The 21,408-nt window shown below is 43.8% G+C and overlaps 1 protein-coding gene across 1 annotated transcript; it reads right to left on the bottom strand.

The window, feature by feature from the left end:
• Positions 1-737: 737 nt before the first annotated feature.
• On the bottom strand, positions 738-7,066 carry KCNK13 (potassium two pore domain channel subfamily K member 13). Its single transcript, XM_036844323.1, has one exon. It carries the CDS (start codon positions 5,776-5,778, stop codon positions 4,894-4,896), a length of 885 nt encoding a protein of 294 aa, XP_036700218.1. The 5' UTR covers positions 5,779-7,066; the 3' UTR covers positions 738-4,893.
• Positions 7,067-21,408: the final 14,342 nt, after the last annotated feature.

Here is a 21,408-nt window from a genome sequence, read left to right as displayed (position 1 = left end):
ACATCTATTGAGATGAAACTATGATTTATATCTTCAGCCAATTGGTGGTGTATCACATTTATTGATTTGTGAATGTTAAACCATCCTTGCATCCTAGGGATAAATCCCACTTGGTCATAAAAGAATGTATTACATTATGTCATATAGGAAGGAGAAAACTTCCTTTCTTTCCAAATTTTGGAATAAAATGGGCTCTTCTAGAAGCTGGCCTTATTTTTCCTTTGGCTTCTGAAATGCTATGACTTATCATCCTTCACTTCCAAGGGCTTAGAGACCATAGTCTTGATGATGAGAGACTAGACCCAGATCACTTCATTTACCTGTTGCAGTGATGCCGCAATGCGGATACAACCGTTCCCACATTAACAATGAGGAAACTAGGCTTTAAACATTAAGTAGGGTTTCCCTGGTGGTGCAGTGGTTAAGAATCTGCCTGCTAATGCAGGGGACACGGGTTCAAGCCCTGGTCTGGGAAGATCCCACATGCCGTGGAGCAACTGGGCCCGTGAGCCACAACTACTGAGCCTGCGCGTCTGGAGCTTGTGCTCCGCAACAAGAGAGGCCGCGATAGTGAGAGGCCCGCGCACCGCGATGAAGAGTGGTCCCCGCTTGCCACAACTAGAGAAAGCCCTCGCACAGAAACGAAGACCCAACATAGCCATAAATAAATAAATAAATAAATTAAAAAAAACAAAAAAACAAAAAAAACAAGGACTTTCTCAAAAAAAAAAAAAACATTAAGTAATTTTCCCATGTTCATATAGCCAGAACGTGACAAAGCCAAACTTCAAACCCAGTCTGTATAATTTTAACTTACTTATTCTCTAACCTACATCAGTCTGAACCCCAGTTAATTTTTATGTGAAGTGTGATTATTTCTCTCTCTTATTTCAGAAAAGATTAAAGGCAGTTTGAAGATAAGTACCCTACCTACTTTGCAATGTGGTTATGAAAGTCAAAATATTACAACTGTGAATGGATAAGCCTTAAAAGCTATAAAATTCTAGCAATATCCAAGATATTACAGCTTTCCCAGAACATTCTACTGTGTCAAATCATTCAATTGGCTCAGCTAATACTAAAATAAAAGGACTCAGTGGAACAGAAATAAAGGCATTGGGGTCTTTTGGTTTAGTATAAAACCATCACCAAGAGTGACACCATTTAATAAATGACAACAGTTAATGAAGCGCAGTGTGGCAAGTGCTGGGTGGCAGGTGCGAGAAGAGAACAAAATCTTTCCCTGTTGGATGTAACATCCCCCCACCCCCGCAGCACGTGGACCACCAGCGCCCACTGCATTTGCAGCTCCTCAGAGGCCACAAAGCCCTGCCCTGAGCATCTTCTCATTTGATCTGGTGTTGCTACTGTTTCCACATCACAGGTACAGAGGGAATGGGACACAGTGAGGTTGAGAGACCTGCCCACTGTCTCTCACATTAGAACTACTGGGCCTGGTGTTCAAATCCAAGAACCGTTCTTTACCACGTGGTGGGCATGACCTCAGAAACTGTGCTGTACTTTGTTACTTTTATGTAGCCCCCCCAATGTGGGACGTGCACCAATGATTTGGGTGGAACATGAGATGATTTTAGGGGCCCGCAGGCTTGGAATGAATTAACACTGAATCGTATGGTGAGAGAGTTACTCCCTTCCCAATTCTCTTCCAGTCCTTTCATTACATCATGAAGAGAGTCTCTGTTTGGTGCTAATGAGTCTTTATAACAACTCCCCCCCCCACATTTGCCAATCTCCGTTTTTAACCGAGAGAGAAAAGATCACGGGATTAAAGCCTCTGCTAGGATACGGGATCTTGTTAGAATTTAATAACATAGTTTTATCTTCATTTTATTGATTTTTGCAATGACTCTATTTTCTGTTTATGGCAAGTGATATGAGTCTTCTGTTTAGGTAGTGAGACAAAGTTTCTTTTTAAAACAAAACTAATTAAAACTGAGTTGATTAAAATATCAAGAAGATACTATTTCAGGTAGGATGGACATATAACAAAACTTGTGCAAGTGTGTGGGATGATGGTCACTTGAGAAACTTGATGGTCACTTGGGTCTTGGCTTTGAGGTCCCTGCATTCAAGGCCAGTTCACATTTATAGCGTCACAGAGAGCTCAAGATGGCCAGCTGTGAGCCCAGCCATGGATGAAGCCTGACCACCTCATGATGCTGAGTCAATAGGTCCTTTATCACTCCGGGGAGTCTCTGGGTTCCTAAACAGAAGAACCTGGGCCAACCTAAAGGTCACACAGTGACAGTTCAGAGAGAACAGAATAGAGAGAACTTGTCAGGAGGGCTAGAGACATGCTGTGTGGGGACAAAGATAACAAGAGAAAATAGCAGTAAACGTCCTTACTCTAGTGAAAATGTGAGGACCCCTTTGGAAACATGATGAAAACCATGAAGCTCATTACCTAGAAAACTACACGTGTGTTTCCGCTCACGTTCGTGTACGCATACATAACAATATTAGGGGATTTGTGGGCTCCAGGTTTTGAACTCCAGCTTTGATATTACTATCTAGAAATTCTCTTATTGACCAACTCATGCCTAAGGGTAAGTATAAAGAGGTTTATCTAAACAAAGTTTCCTAGTTTTGTAATTTTTTTGGCATGTTACTCCCATCCATCTATCCATCCATCTTAAATGCACTGCACTTTTCTCTCCTTACACTGGTTCTCAAGTGTTTCCACCAGGGAACCCCCAACCTAGAGGAGAACAAACTCATCCTCTGAGACTCTGAGAAGACTTAGAAAGCTCATCATAAGATCACAAATGTTTTTCATGTTTAGCTTAAAAGTTTATGCCAATTTTGGGACCTACTTAAATAGATGTGTTTTGACATAACATCTCTCTGCAAAAATCATTTAGTAAAACTGACCCTCCAGGAAGATGAGGCTTGCTTATACTGATGCTTCTTGGCCTCTTGGTACACCTGCGAGATCTCTAGGGACCCAGGTTAGAGAAGCAAGGCCTTGCTTCGTGCCAGTCCCTGTACCAGGAATGTGGAGATCAAGAAATCCCCTAGGGAAAGGGACCCAGATGCTCTCCCCATCCCCACAGTGCCTCGTGCAGGGCAGAGCCCCCAGGGAGCTCAGTTTATGATCAGAAGTTCCTAACAAGGGTTTTGCAGTAGCTCCAGGCTGCTGCCCTGTAAGCGTGATACAAGGTAATGGTTGAAGATCTCTGACTTTGGAGCTTCACGGCCCTAAGTTCAAAGCCCAGCACTGCTGCTTATCACACTTTGGCTCTAGGGCACTCCTGGTACCGTAAAGAAAATATCTGGGTTTGCCAGCTGGAAGAAAAGTCAACTCAGCCTGGAGAGGGAGCTGTTGGGGGTGTTCTGAGGCTGGGTAGAGCATGGGTGAAGAGCCCAGACTTCATCAGAGATCTGGGCGCTTCTCCTAGCTGTGCCCCATCAGCCCTGAGTATTCAGACAAGGAGCAATCCCTGCGTGCCTCTGTTTCCTTGTGTCAAAAACAAGGGGGTTGGATGGGATGGTTCCTAAGGGTCCTCCCAGCCTGATGCTTTCTGCTCAACAATTCAGTTTCACTGGGCAGAGCTTTTCTGCTTTATCTTCTTTATGGCGCCCATCTTTCTTCCTCATTTCTGAAAGTGCCTTTTGGACACCATTCTTATCTTATAAAAACTGCAGCTATCTCTTATGAACTCTGCTCTCATCCCCCCAAATCTTCTCTCCTGCATAGATGAAGAAGATCAACAGCTCTTGTTCCTAGCATGGACTGCTTTAACAACATGGGAGGTTATGTAATTAGACTTGTTACAATACCACAAGGCAGAACTGAAACGGATTAGACAAGAGAAGCCAAGTTTCATTATCTGGTCTAGAATGTTTCTCCAGCCAAGAATCCAAGATGATATGTTCACATTCTTAAAATTAACTTCCTATTTCCTTTTTCTCTGAGTGCAGTAAGTGCCTGTTTAATTAGGCACCCTCCCCCCAATGTCCTTAATGAGCAATCATGTAATCTTCGTTAATAAAATGAGGATTTATTAAACTTTCGATTCTAATAAATAGTCAGCCATTATCTTTGCAACGGGCCCCAAGCCCTGGTAAAAATGAAGTGGTCTCTGGGACCATTCAAAGGGTCCATTCAGTAGAGCTTAACGTGTTAAGAACAGAGCATAACGTGTTAAGAACAGAGCTTAACGTGTTAAGAATAGAGCTTAGTGACAAGAATGAGTCTTCCCACCACCACGCCTCAGTTTAAAGCTCTGAAGCTGAATTTTGTTTTCTTACCACACTGAGGTCCCACAGACACCTTAGTCAAGCGTTAAGAGCTTAAAAATAAAAGAAAGGAAAAACAAAAATAGAGAGGCAGGTATAAAGAGGAACAGATGCTTTCCCTAGCCATGGCCCCATGGATGAATCTGCCCAGAAGGAAGCCCAGCAAAAAGAAAGCCCAGTCACATTCTCAAACAGTTCCCACCCTCCCTTTGTTGAAGGGACTAAGAGAGGCAGTGAATTCAGCTGTTCAGAGTTCCAGGGGAAAATCAGGATCTTCAGGATTTTTATTTCCAAATGAAGAATAGAGCAGCAGGAAATCAAGGCTTAAGGAAGCCCTCCCTCTCTTAGGCAGTTAAAACCCTGCAGCAAGGTGGGTAAAGAAGACAACGTGATGTCTTAGACTGCTTTTGTGGTCCATTTTTAAAAGACTGAATTTAGACTTAAAGAATAAAGATAAGGAGAAAGGCATCGAGGCTGCAGGTTCCCGCAGCCCTGGCAAGTGGCTGTTTGCTGGAGACAAGAAGATGAGATTTCTCAAGCTGGGCTCCAGGCTAGAAGGAACAGAATGAACCCAGCCAGGGCACAGAGCTGAGCTGGGTGACAGTACCCTCGTTGTCCATTCTCTCCTTGCCCCTACCTGTCCCCGCTGGTCTCTGCCAGCCTGTTGTTCATTATTGCAAAGGCTCCTACCCCCCCTGAGAATTCATCGTCCAGCGACAGAGTGCTGGTCTGGTGGGGGCAGCCATTGGCCGTTTCGGACAGCTGCTTCTGGAGGATGGCTAGTGAGACCTTGTTGGCCGCCAAGAAGTCCTTCATGGAGATCATCTCACCCGAGAGACGCCGCCCATCCGTATCACTCTCTATGACTCCATCCGTTTCTATGGAGATGTTGCACCGGTTCTGGACAGTGCCTGGCATCACCACGTTCCTCCGGGACTGCAAGAGTCGTCTTTGGCATTGTTGGCAGCACCCGCCATCCATCTTCCTCAGGATCCAGTTCATGGACTGTTTAATGAGGATGGAGATGACATTGAACAAGGAGTAGATGCAGCAGACGCCCATGAGGATGAAGGCGAAGTTGGCGAAGCGGTAGAGGCCCTGGCTGGCATACCGGGCGTTCTGGCTGCTGACGAGATCCCCAAAGCCAATGGTGCTGAAAGCCACAAAGCAGAAGTAGAGTGCATCGAAGTAGCTCCATCCTTCCACGGAGGTGTACATGGCGGACGCGCAGCAGGAGATGAGGAGGGAGGCCATGCACAGGATCAGCATGACATAGTACACGGAGGGCTTCCAGCCAGCCGAGCGGTCCACCTCACCCTTCCCCGGGTTCTTCAGGCTCTGCTGTGGTGAGGCCCCCCGCCTCCGGAGCTGCCGCTGGTGGCACGATTTCATGATGCAGGCGATGACGGTGATCAGGCGCTCCAGGAAGAGGTTGAAGAACAGGATGGTGCTGGAGCACCCAAGGAGGCCATAGAAGATCAGAAAGATTTTTCCTTCTACTGTGGCTGGAGTCGTCATCCCAAATCCTGCAGGAGACACAAATCAGAGGAGAGTGAGGGAGATCTTCGCCGTGAATGGGGTCAGTCTTGGCTTTGATGGCTGGCAAAGGACCTGAAGAAACAGTTTCGTAAAAGCACTCTGTCCTAGCCTTTCTAGGAACGAGAGGGAGAATTCTGACTTACTTTTGAAGACACTAAGCGTTGTTCAGAGCTGGGCTGCCCAAAGCCCGTATGGTGCAACAGTGCAAATCAGAAGAAGGTACCTCTTCCTCTGAGTGGATACCACCAGTGACAGTGGCTTGGTGATGAGAACGTGGGCTGGATTTCAGCCTCCCCTCCCAATTCTGCTAGATGTCCTCGTACAGTAGATGACCTGAACAACCATACTTAACAGACGTTGTTCAGAGAGATAAACAAAGGCTCAGACAAAGAAAAGTCTTACAGAATTCATTTATTCTATAAACACTTATTGGCTGCCATTCCAGGAATGGGGAATAGAACTGTGGAAAAAGATAGATCTGGTCCCTGCCTTCATGGAGCTCTAATGTAGTGAAGTGATTACTATATTTTGTGATAAGTGTTGTGATAAGCGTGGTGCTGGAGAATGTTCAGGGTCTTATGGGAGCTATTAAGAGGGAAACCCATCTCAGACTTGGGGTCTAGGAAGACTAAACAGGGAGAACCTAAAGCTAAAGAGGAGTTAGGCAAGGCAAGGAGGGTGCATATGTGTGTGTGTGTGTGCATGTGTATGTGTGTGTGTGTGTGTGTGTGTGTGTGTGTGTGTGTGTGCGTGGTGGTGGTGATGTTTTAGGCAGAGAAACAGCACATGCCAGCATATATGGAAATGAACAATTTGCTCAAGATTTTCCCATCTTTAAACAAAACTCTCACGCTTTGGGAGTGGTAACTGAGGTGTTAGTTGTTATAGTTTGATAACATATAAAAAGTCTCTCTTGCCTTTGTCTCTTACTGTTCACAGTTTTGACTGTCTTGACCTTTCTACCCCTACACACAGATATGTTAGTAAGAATACCAATTGTAGGACAGTGGACATCACTGAGAAAAAGGAGAAACGGGAAAAAAATACACTCAGTATTTCTCACTCAGGGGCACTAATCTTCAGCCCACTGTGAGGGACACGAATTTCTTCCAAGCAAATGATTCAGTAAACATGAGCAGTCTGATTTGTTTGAGGGGATGGGCATCAAAGTCCTTGTGAAGATAAACACCATCTGAAAAATAAGTACTCATCATGCCACCCTGGGTTCAGATTTTTTATTCAAGTCAAACCTCCTTGTTTGTATTTTTTCTTTATTATCAAGCTCAGTTTCCTAGCCGGGGCCGCATCATTGGGATCTCTAGGATTCACCCATTATCCTCTTTCCTGATAACACCCTGCTATCATCAAGCCAACACTTTTCTTTGCTGCCACAGCTCAGCCTGTGGCTACCTCCCAGTGCATCCTGGGACGGGGTCAGATCAGACCTCGCGATTTGTGAGCTTCTGGGATTATGATGACCTCCTGCTCCCTCATGTGGAGCCAACGGGCCACCTTTCCCAAACACCTAGGTGTGCATACTGTGTTACCATTTAGTTTTCCAAGTAAATTCAATTTTCCTTTCTCAGCATACAAGGGTCTATCTAGGGTAGGAAATTAACAATATATAGCCAAGAGCCTGAAGGAAGATACTGATTGCTTTTTAGCGGGATGGCGTGGAGTGGAATGGGCGATCAGGTAAGGAAGGAGCGAGGGACAGGGAATAATTCCACTGGGAGTTACAGCCCTGGCCCTTAATGGTAGAGAGAAAGTCAGACCACCATCTCTTCTCTGGGAACTCTTGTTCTGAAAATTAAAGGCCTTTAGTGACTCTTGGCAGTGTAGGTTTCATTTATTAGATATCTTCATTATGATGTAAGGAAATTCTCTCTTTGCTGTCCTTTCTCTTGTTAGTAACTTTAATTCTTATCCCCAAGCTTGAGTTGCAAGGAGGCAGTTGAAGTAGTGGAGAATTAAGGAAAAATCTTAGTGAGTTTAAGGACTGAGCTGAGAGCAGTGTCTTCTTCTACCCAGTCTAAAGAACATGGAGGAGTGACCAAGGTGTGGAGTGATTAGTTCCTGATTACTTAGGGCTGCGGGGGGAACCTCCTCTGGCTCAGTGAATTCCTGAAACCAGTAAAGCTTGTGAATGCTTCTGTACTAAGAAGATATAAAAATGAAAGCTGGAGCCCTTGCCCCAAAGCTGTAAGGCTAGCAGAGTATTGCGGCTCTCTTCATTGAAACAGAACTGAGGCAACACGCAGGAAAAAGGAGAAACGTTTATCTGCAGCCATTTACTGACCCAACAACACTCCAAAAAAAGGATAAAGTTATTGAAAATAGGGAAGGCCCAAGATACCCTGAGAAAACCATAATTCAAAAAGACACATGCACCCCAATGTTCACTGCAGCACTATTTACAGTAGTCAGGACATGGAAGCAACCTAAATGTCCATCAACAGAGGAATGGATAAAGAAGATGTGGTACATATATACAATGGAATATTATTCAGCCATAAAAAGGAATGAAATTGGGTCATTTGTAGAGACGTGGATGGACCTGGAGTCTGTCATACAGAGTGACATAAGTCAGAAAGAGAAAAACAAATATCGTATATTAACGCATATATGTGGAATCTAGGAAAATGGTACATATGAACCTATTTGCAGGACAGGAATAGACACAGACATAGAGAATGAACATGTGGACACGGTGGGGAAGAGGGGATGGAGATTGAGATTGACATATATACACTACCATGAGTGAAACAGGTAGCTAGTGGGAACCTGCATATAGCACAGGGAGCTCAGCTGGGTGCTCTGCAGTGACCTAGTTGGGTGGGATGGGGGGTGGGGTGGGAGGGAGGTCCAAAAGGGAGGGGATATGTGTATACGTATAGCTGATTCACTTTGTTGTGCAGTGGAAACTAACACAACATTGTAAAGGAACTATACCCCAATAAAAAACAACAATAACAACAAAAAACAATTCAACAGGGCAGCTCATTTTTTGAGCTGTATTTGTTAAATTAAAAAAATATATTAAAAAAAGGGAAGGCCCAGAGGTAACAACAGGTGTATATGTGGAGGAGTGAGGGGAGGCATTTGCCAACAGAGAGCTTTCTTGTGTAACACAAGACTCAAGTGGGCAAATGTTTTCTTTTACAAAATGTTCCTCTGATCCCAGAAGGAACTTAATGATTTTCCTCTTGGACAGCAGAGAAGCAGGAGTAATGAATAGCTCTCAGTCAAAGGTAAGAACAATTATTTATTGAGCATCTGTTAAGGTCAGGGGCAGCACTAGTTGTCTGGGCCACACAATGATGGCCTGGACAAGGTCCTTGGCCTCCAGAAGCCCATCATCCAGGCTGGGACAGATAAACTGCTGTCTACAAAACAAGGCAGAGTGAGTCAAGGGCCAAAGTAAAGGCACAGTGGTGCTATCCTGGCTTCAGGGTCCCGAATGCAGCCTCACTTGGGATGAATGACTGAGATCCATATAGGTTTGTTGCTGAAGCCAGCTGACAAGCTTGATAAGCTGATTTTTTTCCAATGACTGAGACTTCTAGTGATTTTGCAACATGTTTCAGGGATTTAAAATCTCTATATTCTATCTTGTTTGTTTGGTTTTAAAACATTCAATTTTATGAAAGAAAGGATAACCTGTGACTTTTGATTACCTACACTATTTGCTTGATCACGACCATCTTTTCAATCAGCAAAAATGACAGATGGCACAAGTGGTGTTATTCACAGAAGCAACGGGAGACAGCTTCCTAATATTTGCAGTTAGAGGTGTTGCCATAGCTGTTACTACTCTCAGAGCTTAACAGTGTGTCAGCTAATAATGCAGGCTTTTTCATAGAAAGTCTCCCACTTTTTTGAGTCCCATAATACTGAGCATTACAGATCCCTTGGACTGGGAATAAGCCTCAGGGTCCTCCTTAGTGGAGGAAAAGGACACAGGCATTATCAAAGGCCTGCCCTCTGCCAGGTATCACTGACTCCTAATACCCAGGCCCGCTCCCGGGTGTACAGGTGTAAAGCCAGAGTTAGAACCTAGATTTATCTTGTCTCCCAGGCCTGTGATCTTTCTACCTGCCTAGGCTAAGTGAGTGAAACCACTGTCAGGTGTACACACTGTAAGTAGAACTGAGAGAGGGAAATTAACCAAGCATCTAAGTTCCATGCTTTACATAGACACCCAGACTGCAGTAGCTGCCAGATCTGGTACCCAAATCAGGGGATCGGCTGAGTCAGAAGCTGAAACCCTACAGTCTTCACTTACATTTCTGAATGTACGTGTGCCTCTCCCGACGAGTGATGCCATTAAATCGGTTTTAAAAACTTGTTACACCCCATGCATTCGGTCTCTTTGTATTTCATAGGCACACAAATGAATCTGATTGTCACAGGTGGTGCTTTTCAATATACAGTTTCTTTCCTGTGCTTCAAGCCTGAAGTCATCTGATTTGTGTCCAGCCCCTGAGTCTGGGAGCAGATGAGCTAGCTGATTGGGGATCAAGGGCACATGAGTTTGGTTTGGAGGCCAAGGGAGCTCGCCTGGCAGTCTTCTTCGGCCGAGCTCCCTTGGCCATTTCAGATCTGTTTTTTTTTTTTTAAATGAAGGTTTGTGGCATCCCTGCATTGAGCAAGTCTATTTATTTATTTATTTATTTATGGCTGTGTTGGGTCTTCGTTTCTGTGCGAGGGCTTTCTCTAGTTGCGGCAAGTGGGGGCCACTCTTCATCGCGGTGCGCGGGCCTCTCATTATCGCGGCCTCTCTTGTTGCGGGGCACAGGCTCCAGACGCGCAGGCTCAGTAATTGTGGCTCATGGGCCTAGTTGTTCCGCGGCATGTGGGATCTTCCCAGACCAGGGCTCGAACCCATATCCCCTGCATTGGCAGGCAGATTCTCAACCACTGCACCACCAGGGAAGCCCTCAGATCTGTTTTAATGTGCTCCTGGGACCAAACCAGGCTCCCTGGTGTCCTTGGGGCCAGGAATGAAGCAATTAGGCACTGCCAGCGTCCCAGTCAACCCCAAAAGAGCCCTTCACTTAGACCATAAAGAGAGGAGAATAGGTCTGCCGTCTCCCACCCTTTTATGCGTATAGTGTCAACTACATATCCTTTCAAAAAATTAGTCAAGGTGAAAAATCAAAAAGCTTTGCATTATATTTTTCAAATATACACAGAGGTAGAGAGACTACTATAATAAGCCCTCATTTCCCAGTTTCAGCAGTTGTCAAGATCTTGCCAATCATGTTTCTCCTTATCCCACCCTACCCCCTTTATTTGCTGGAATTTTTTAAAGTAAATCCCAGACAGCATGCCATTTCATCCATTAATAATGATGCATCTGTAACTGATAAGGATTTTTTTTTCCCAGTATAACCACTACGTTGTTATCACACCTAACGAAATTAACACTAACTCTTTAACATCAATACCCAGTCCACATTTCAGTCTCTCAAAAATATATTTTTACAGACCATCTGTATGAATCAGGATCCTAACGAGGTCCATGCAGTATATCTTTTAAGTCTCTTTCATTTGTTAACAGTCTCCCTTTCCATTTTTTTTAATGCCATTGACTTGTTGGGCAAATGTGTCCTGTAGACTTAAATCATAATTTTTTCCAGAAACATTTGGAGAAAAATGTATATTATGAGAGTGACTTCAGATGCAGCAGCAAATCTCAAACATTGCATGGGGACATACAAATTGGCATAAACTGTCTAGAAAGCAATTTGGGAATATGCATGAGACATCTTAAAAATATTTATATCTTTCTCTCTGTTTTTTTTGTTTTTAGGAATATATCCCCCAAAGTATTAGAAATGTGACTAATTATGTACAGTGATGTCACCCTGTCTTTACTTTTAATAATGAAAATCTTTAGCAACCTAAGTGTCAGATAACAGGGCAAGGACTAAATAAAAGTAGCCATTAAAATTACACATACATAACAGAACTAAAACAAATAATCCTAAAATCTATATGGAAACATAAAAGACCCAGAATTGCCAAAGCAATCCTGAGGAAAAAGAACAAAGCAGGAGGCAAAACCCTCCCAGACTTCAGACAATACTGCAAAGCTACAGTAATCAAACAGCATGGTACTGGCACAAAAACAGACATAGGGATCAATGGAACAGAATAGAGAGCCCAGAAATAAACTCACACACCTACAGTCAATTAATCTTTGGCAAAGGAGGCAAGAATATACAATGGGGAAAAGACAGTCTGTTCAGCAAGTGGTGCTGGGAAAGTTGGAAACCTGCATGTAAATCAATGAAGTTAGAACACACTCTCACACCCTACACAAAAATAAACTCAAAATGGCTTAAAGATTTAAATATAAGACATGACACCATAAAACTCTTAGAAGAGAACACAGGCAAAATATTCTCTGACATAAATCATACCAATGTTTTCTTAGGTCAGTCTCCCAAGGCAATAAAAATAAAAGCAAAAATAAACAAATGGGACCTAATCAAACTCATAAGCTTTTGCACAGCAATGGTAAACAAAATGAAAAGACAACCTACAGACTGGGAGAAAATATTGCAAATGATGCGACCAATAAGGGCTTAATTTCCAAAATGTAACAGCTCATACTACTCAGTAATAAAAAACCAAAAAACCCAGTCGAAAAAATGGGGAGAAGACCTAAATAGACATTTCTCCAAAGAAGATATACAGATCGCCAATAGACACATGAAAAGATGCTCATCGTTGCTAATTATTAGAGAAATGCAAATCAAAACTACAATGAGGTATCACTTCACACCAGTCAGAATGGCCATCATTAAAAGTCTACAAATAATAAGTGCTGGAGAGGGTGTGAAGAAAAAGGAACCCTCCTGCACTGTTGGTGGTAATGTAAATTGGTGCAACCACTACAGAAAACAGTATGGAGGTTCCTCAGAAAACTAAAAATAGAGTTGCTATATGATCCAGCAATCCCACTCTTGGGCATATATTTGGACAAAACTGTAATTCGAAAAGATACCTGCATCCCTATGTTCATAGCAGCACTATTTACAATAGCCAAGACATGGAAACAACCTAAGTGTCCACTGACAGACGAATGGATAAAGAAGATGTGGTCCATATAAATAATGGAAAACTACTCAGCCATCAGAAAGAATGAAATAATGCCACTTGCAGCAACATGGATGGACCTAGAGATTATCATACTAAGTGAAGTAAGTCAGAAAGAGAAAGACAAATACCATATGATATCACTTATATGTGAAACCTAAAATATGACACAAATGCATTTATCTACAAAACAGAAACAGACTCACAGATAATAGAGAACAGACTTGTGGTTGCCAAGGGGGAGGGGGATGTGGGAGGGATGTAGTGGAAGGTTGGGGTCAGCAGATGTAAGCTTTTATATATAAAATGGATAAACATCAATGACCTACTGTATAGCACAGGTAACTATATTCAATATCCTGTAATAAACCATAATGGAAAAGAATATGAAAAAGAATATATACATATACATATATATGTATAACTGAATCACCTTGCTGTACAGCAGAAATTAACACAACATTGTAAATCAACTATACTTCAATAAAATAAATTTAAAAAAATTCTGTATACATAAGATATATATATTATGTACAAAATAAGCTATAAGGACATATAAACAGGGAATATAGCTAATATTCTATAATAACTATAAAAGGAGTAGAACCTTTAAAAATTGTGAATCACTATATTGTACACCTGTAACTTATATAATATTGTACATCAACTATGCTTCAATTTAAAAATTACATGTACAAATAATTTTTAATGACTAGAGAAAATGTTAAGTGGAAAAAAGCAGAGCCAAAGTGTGTCTGCAGAACGACTCAAGCCTGGGATATCCTCATTAAATATTTGTTGGATGAAAGAATAAACTTTACAAAATATATTTATACAGCTATATATATTGTAGCACTTAGGGTGCTTTTGGATGCCAGTAACAGCAAATCATAAGTAGGGGTGGCTTAAACATGAAGGGGATATATTATCTCATAGAACATGAAATTTGGAGATAGGGCAGCTCCAGGAATGGTTAGTTAGGTGGCTTTCGAACATGATCTATGAACCAAGATCATTTCACCTTTCTGGCTCTGGCTCCATCAACATGTCGGCTAGTCTCCCCTCCATGCCAAAAGCTTCAGGAGTTACCTCCTCACACATCAGTGTCCAGAGTCAGAACGTGTTGTGTTCCTGCCTTGTTTATGTCTTTATCGGAGGAGAGAATCCTTTCCAGAAATCCCCTGGCAAAATTCCCATTGTATACCATTAAGCAGCACCAAGTCACACATCCACTTCTCAAACCAGTTATCTACAGGAGGAATGAATTTCCTCTTAGACTGGTCAGGGTTTACCAGCGCCCCTGAGGAAGAGACAGACCCCAAAACAGGCAATGTCTGCTACAAACATACACAGAAAAAAACAAAATAAAGGGAAAGACACAAAAGTCTTAATCGGTTATTTCAGGGTGGTGATAATATGGGTGATGTAATTCTTTCTTAATGATTTATATCATTTATTACCTTTAAACTGAGAAAAATATGTTATAATATTCTGGAATGTTTCCTTAGATTGCAGGTAAACACTTGCCCAGAAGAAGCATTCCTCTTGATTCATCTCCTTAATACACCGAGAAATCAAACTTTAACTTGAATAAATGTTTTCATAATCATTTTTAAAAATTTTTATTGGAGTATAGTTGATTTACAGTGTTGTGTTAGTTCCAGGTGTACAGCAAAGTGAATCAGTTATACATATACATATACCCACTCTATTTTTTTGGGGGGGGTTGGTTTTTTAAAAAATTATTATTTATTTCTTTATTTGGCTGCGTTGGGTCTCTTGCTGCGCGCGGGCTTTCTCTAGTTGCAGCGAGCGGGGGCTACTCTTCGTTGCGGTGCGTGGGCTTCTAACTGCGATGGCTTCTCTTGTTGCGGAGCACGGGCTCTAGGAGCACGGGCTTCAGTAGTTGTGGCACACGGGCTCAGTAGTTGTGACTCACAGGCTCTAGAGCGCAGGCTCAGTAGTTGTGATGCACCGGCTTAGTTGCTCCGCAGCATGTGGGATCTTCTTGGACCAGGGCTCGAACCCATGTCCCCTGCATTGGTAGGTGGATTCTTAACCACTGCGCCACCAGTAAAGTTCTTTTTTTTGGTTTTTGATTCAGAAATGTTAAGCCTCTTTGTGTGGGATGAAAGAGGTTTCATAGGGGTTTGTGGGTGTTTTTTTCAAAAGACCCTCCAATTCCAATTGGGAAGGAAAAAGGGGGCAAGAGCAGACCCCGTGGATTATTCTTGGGGGGGGAGGTTGGGGGGTGGGGAGTGGGTTCCAATGATGGAAGAGTCAAGGGTCTCACCAGGCACACTATCTCTACACAGCCTTCACGTCCAAGTTTTTGCGTTACAGGTGAGGAAACTGAGGCACCAGTAAGCCAGGTAACCTTCATGAGTGGTGCTTGGCCTGAACCCAGGTTCTCCATCCAGACTGCCCTCCTTTACTCTTGTTGCCTGTGGTCAACTATTTCCAGAGATGATTTTGAGCTAACTGCTCCTATCCCTGTAAGCACTTACTGGTCCTCCCATCAACAGGGGAAGCCTACTTCGCTTCCCGTGAATCTTGGGTGACCTTGAGACTTGCTCTGATCACCAGAATGTGGTAGAAGTGAGGTTGCACCAGTTCCAGGCTTAAATGGTAAGAAGCCCAGCAGTTCTGTCTTTCTGTCTCTGGATCCATGAGTTGCCGTGTAAGAAGCGTGACCCCTCAGCTGGAGAAAGAGGCCCGGCTCTCCCCAGCCATTCCAGCCTCCCCAGATATTGAGTAAAGCCATCTTGGACATTCCAGCCCCAGTCGAACTCCAAGTTGAATGCAGTTGTATGAGTTATACCAGCTGATACCTGATGGAACCAAAGAACCACCAGCTGAGCCCAACAGATCCACAGAATTATGAGAAATGTCCATGGTTGTTGTTTAAGCCACTACTTTGGAGCAGTTTGCTACATAGCAAGCAATGGATAATGAAATGACTTTTCTCTGGGACTTGCAGTTTTTTCACCAGGCATCTTCTCTATTTCCCTGCCCCTCCAGCTCCTTCCTCCATTTTTCTTTTTTTTTGGCCGCACTGTGCGGCCCGGTTCCTAATAGGCCATGGACCGGTACCCCTCCTCGGCCCGGGGGTTGGGGACCCCAGCCCTATGGCATAGATTTTCATAACAATATTCATAGTGCTAAACAGCCACCTCTTTTTAAGAATTTAATTAATTAATTAATTAATTAATTGATCTATTTTTTGGCCACGTCGTGTCTTAGTTGCAGCACGCAGGGTCTTCGTTGAGGCATATGGGATCTTTCGTTGCAGTGTGGGCTCTTCGTTGTAGCGCATGGGCTTCTCCCTGGTTACGGTGCACGGGCTTTTCTCTAATTGTGGCGTACGGGTTCTCTCTCTCTAGTTGTGGCGTGCAGGCTCCAGGGTGCGTGGGCTCTGTAGTTTGCGGCACGCGGCGCGTGAGCTCAGTAGTTGTGGCGCTCAGGCTTAATTGCCCCGCAGCATGTGGGATCTAGTTCCCGGACCAGGGATTGAAGCCTCGCCCCCTGCATTGGCAGGCGGATTCCTTACCCCTGGACCACCAGGGAAGTCCCAACAGCCACGTCTTGAGAATGGATTCCAGAAGAGATGCTTCCATTGACGGCTAACTGCTGCTAGGGTATAAACTGAAGTTAACGTACACAACACACACTTACCTGTTTATAGTGAAGTGTTTAATGGTAGATGACCACTCAAACAACACAATAACACCAGAAACTGCTTGTGTTAACACCCTGTCAGGATTTTTATATGATAAGCCAGGGTTTGAACCCTCTGACGGAAAGCTGTGGTTGTGTACCAAATGCTGACACGCCCTGCAGGAGAGAAACAACTTCCGTTCACCTCACACTTGAGGCACCCCTGTACTGAGGCAAAGGAACAAGAGGATGACTCATCCTTTTTGAAGACCTTCTAAAACTTTAAAAAATCACTCCTTTCCCATCCTAAACACTTTGTTGAGTTCTGTAAGAAAGAATTCTGCCAATAAACAAAACATCCCTTTGGCTCTTTGGCTTGATGGGATTTCACATGGCACCATGTTTGTGGTCACCCTAATCTTCCTTATACAAACTAAAAAGACAGTCCCTATTAATTAGTAAAATCAAGCTAAGAATGTCTCTCCTTTGACACGGTTCTTTCTTCACAACCAAATACTGGAAAATTACCAAGAAGGAACGATGGGGTGCGAAACTGGCTTTTTCTGGCCTCTTTCAGTTTTCCTTCCTGGTCCAGCATTGTGCCCTGTGGCTCCCATGTGCATAATAAATCAGGGCTGCTCAGCAGAGCCTCGGTCCTGCAGGGGAAGAGCCGCCCCAGGAGGGATGGCGCAGGCCCTTCAATTCCACCCAGGTCCTGGCGTCCAAGCCCTGTCTCTTCCCTCACATGTTTGGAAACGAGCTGGAGGGATGGGTGACAAGTTTAAGTAAGTGAACTGCTATTTACTGAATAGTTAGATGGGTAAAACCTTGTCTTAGCAACTTATATTAAATGTTTAGAAGATCGGACCCTGTCCCTTCAGAGAAAGAAAGTAGATTGTGTTAGTAATTAAAAAAAAAAAAAAACACTCTGGAGTGCCAGAATGGTGATGAGGGTCCCTTAAAAGAAACTTGGGATAATGAGAAACTGGGAGGATACCTTAGGACGCTAGTACAGGAGGTGAGCAGGGAGAGGCGTGCAGGTACATGAAGGGGTGGAGAGGTCACCCGTGCTTCCCAGGCTCTTGAAAGTGTGGATAGGGCTTCCCTGGTGGCGCAGTGGTTGAGAATCCGCCTGCCGATGCAGGGCACACGGGTTCAATCCCTGATCCTGGAAGATCCCACATGCCGTGGAGCAACTAAGTCCGCGTGCCACAGCTACTGAAGCCCATGCGCCTAGAGCTCGTGCTCCGCAACAAGAGAAGCCACAGCAATGAGAAGCCTGCGCACCGCAACGAAGAGTAGCCCCCAATCGCCGCAATTAGAGAAAGCCCGTGCACAGCAACGAAGACCCAGTGCAGCCAAAAATTAATTAATTAATTTTTTAAAAAGTGTGGATAAAGTTTTACGAATCTTCTAAAGAACATGCTTAAAGACAGAGGTTTAAAACATGAGGGTCAAGTGTTCACAGTCAAAAGTTACTTCCTCTTGGATAGGTTCTAGATATCGAGGAGAGAGACACTGGAAGGTCAGTGTTGATGTGACAGCCAAGTGAGGCAACATTTCAGTATTTGTTAGGTTCCAAACACTGTGCTAAGAGCAGGGGCAGGGTGGGGGGTAATTAGAGGATAGAACATCAAACCTGGTCCAGGAGATCAAGTACTAGAAACAACACACAAGAAGGAAACCTGTACCAGGTTGTGTATCAAGTAGACTCCTTTACCGAGTCACCTGCAGACGACATAAAACCTGGATGGAAAACTTCTGTCAAGCTTCAGGAAGGATGGAAGGTCTGATCACACCTTTATTTACAGTCCGAAAATTAACCGAGAAGTGAATAAGGTAGAAGGAAACTACGGTCACTTAGGACAGAAGTCTTGAACTTAAGTACACATGAAAATTCCCTGAGGAACTGGTTAAAAACTGGGGATTTCCAGGCCTCACCCCCAGAGATTCTGATTCAGGAGGTTGAATGGGGCCAGAAAACCTACGTTTAAACCAGCACCCATAGTGATTCTGATAAAAGGGCTGCAGACCCCACTCAGGAAAACACCACAAGCTGGGTTCAGAGCACAGGGGGCAGGAGGGTTGGAAACAAAAGTCATGTCTGCCTGGGAAGATTTAAAGTAGGGCCCCCCATTTTCCCTGCCAAAACCCAGTAAAGGACTGATACCTCTGGGGTCCTAAAGGCAAAAGCAACCCATTTTCTTTTGTATATTAATATACAATGCAGAAAACACTGCAGATGGTGCATTGTATCAAAATGAGCTGTCTTCAGAAGTTCTGGATTAGCTGTGGGACCATGGCAGCTGCAGACATGATGGCAGCTGCTCCCCTTCCTTTGGATTGAAATGACTTCCAAAGTAATCCAGGATATTTTTAGAATGTGCTATTTTTAGGATTATGACTCACCTCTCTCATTTTGTTAACAGTAGAGCATCCTTGACAAAAGATTATGATATCATATGTAGTAAAGATTAAACTATTTTCCAGGTAACTCTGAACTAAGGGATGTTTCTAAACTCTTTAGCAATAAGTAGTTTATAAGTCAAAAATAAATGACTGATGTCCTAACTATAAAAGCAGAAAATGGGGGTGTGACCAAAAAAGGATTCTTTAAATCATTTGCATTATTTAAGTCACAGTAAGTTTTGTACTCAGAAGGTAACAAAATTGGCCTCGTGGGAATCAGACTATGTCAGCTCCCGAAGAGGAATTTTACAAATTTCATTTCCCTGAGAGATCCACGGAGTTATGGGGGCGTCAGCTCTGTGTTTAATGCTGTCTCAAGCTCCCTGCCTCCTCACAAACATTTAGCTAGTGTGACAGCTGGAATAAATGCTATCATTATTTCTGACTTTACCCTCATTTTCAAGGGGGAAAATCATTTGATTTACTTACAAGTGGGTGTCCCAATTCCAGGGCTTCTTAATTTTTAAATAGTGAAACTACTCCTTAAAAACAAGCACCTAGGGGCTTCACTGGTGGCGCAGTGGTTGAGAGTCTGCCTGCCAATGCAGGGGACACGGGTTCGAGCCCTGGTCTGGGAAGATCCCACATGCCGCGGAGCAACTAGGCCCGTGAGCCACAACTACTGAGCCTGCGCGTCTGGAGCCTGTGCTCCGCAACAAGAGAGACCAAGATAATGAGAGGCCCGCAGACTGCAATGAAGAGTGGCCCCCGCTTGCCGCAACTAGAGAAAGCCCTCGCACAGAAACGAAGTCCCAACACAGCCGAAAATAAAAATAAATAAATAATAATAATAAAAAAACACCAAGCACCTAGGGACTTCCCTGCTGGCGCAGTGGTTAAGAATCTGCATGCCAATGCAGGGGACACCGGTTCGAGCCCTGGTCGGGGAAGATCCCACATGCTGCAGATCAACTAAGCCTGTGTGCCACAACTACTGAGCCTGCACTCTAGAGCCCGTGAGCCACAACTACTGAGCCCGCGAGCCACAACTACTGAAGCCTGTGCGCCTACAGCCCGTGCTCCGCAACAAGAGAAGCCACTGCACTGAGAAGCGCGCGCACTGCAACGAAGAGTAGCCCCCGCTCGCCGCAACTAGAGAAAGCCCGTGCGTGGCAACAAAGACCCAATGCAGCCAAAAATAAATAAATAAATAAATAAATTTATTAAAAAAAAAAAAACAAGCACCTGTAATTATGTTCTCTCTTGAACAAAATTGCCCTCCCCAAGACTACAAAGAAATGGTTCAATTAAGTAGAATGTTAGCACAACACAGGTGGCAACTGATGAAAGGTGCCTTTTCTTCAACATGAGTGAGAGGATCTGGCTGCAAGACATTATGAAAATGACACCTTTATTTTAATGGATATCCAGATAAAGCACAAGCAAATCCACCTGCCTTTTTGAATTTCTTGCTGCTGCGGAGAGGGATGTAAGGTTCTCCTGGAGTGGTGGTAGCTGGTGTACACAACAGTGATGCCCACCTGTTCTGCTTGACCTGGGATGACTCCCAGCCCACCTTCTCAACACCTCGCTCCTCCCACAGCAGCAGCCTTTTAGCTCCTTTGTGGGATCCTAGTGCTTCTAGAAATCTGGTGTGAAAGTCAGAGACCTACAGAATATTGATGTTTCTCTCGCTTTTAGGGTTCTACTTAGATGTATGATGTAACAAGGATGAAAGAAGCATGGCCCAGGCAAGCTAAATGACAGAATCATATAAGACTGAAGAAATCAATGTGTTATTTATACTATCATAATATATGTTCCTCCCCAGTCTGTACCGCTTCCCTAGAAACTCATGAAATTTCCTACATGTTACGGACTGAATGTTTGTGTCCTCCGCAAATTTATATGTTGAAACCCTACCCCCTCAACGGGATGCATTAGGAGGTGGAACCTTTGGGAAGTAAACAGGATTAGATGAGGTCATGAGGGTGGAGCCCTCATGATGGATTAGTGCCCTTATAAGATTCACCAGAGACAGCTAGTTTCTTCTTCTCTGCTCTCTACCACGTGAGGATACAAGGTGAAGACAGCAGTCTGAAACACCTAAGGGGGCTGTCACACCCAAGAACCCAACCAAGCTGGCACCCTGATCTTGTAATTCCAGCCTCCAGAACTGAGAGAAAGAAATCTCTGTGGTTTATTAGTCACCCAGTCTATGGTATTCGTTATAGCAGCCTGAGCTAAGACAGTATGTTACTACCGTACCCATACCTACCCTGCATTACCTACAATTTCCTAGAAACATTTGGCAAACATCCTCATGTTTGCAAAGAAAAGTAGCTCTAGGGAATCAAAGCTCCCTACAGCAAATCAAGTTTTTTTTTCCTTTTTTTCCCTTCCTTCCTTTGCTTCTAGTCTCCTACCTTCCATTTC

Source organism: Balaenoptera musculus, chromosome 2 (genome assembly GCF_009873245.2).
Source record: "Balaenoptera musculus isolate JJ_BM4_2016_0621 chromosome 2, mBalMus1.pri.v3, whole genome shotgun sequence".
Classification (NCBI taxonomy): Eukaryota; Metazoa; Chordata; class Mammalia; order Artiodactyla; family Balaenopteridae; genus Balaenoptera; species Balaenoptera musculus.
The sequence above is the reverse complement of the archived record's forward strand: the minus strand, read 5'-3'. Positions and strand labels throughout refer to the sequence as shown.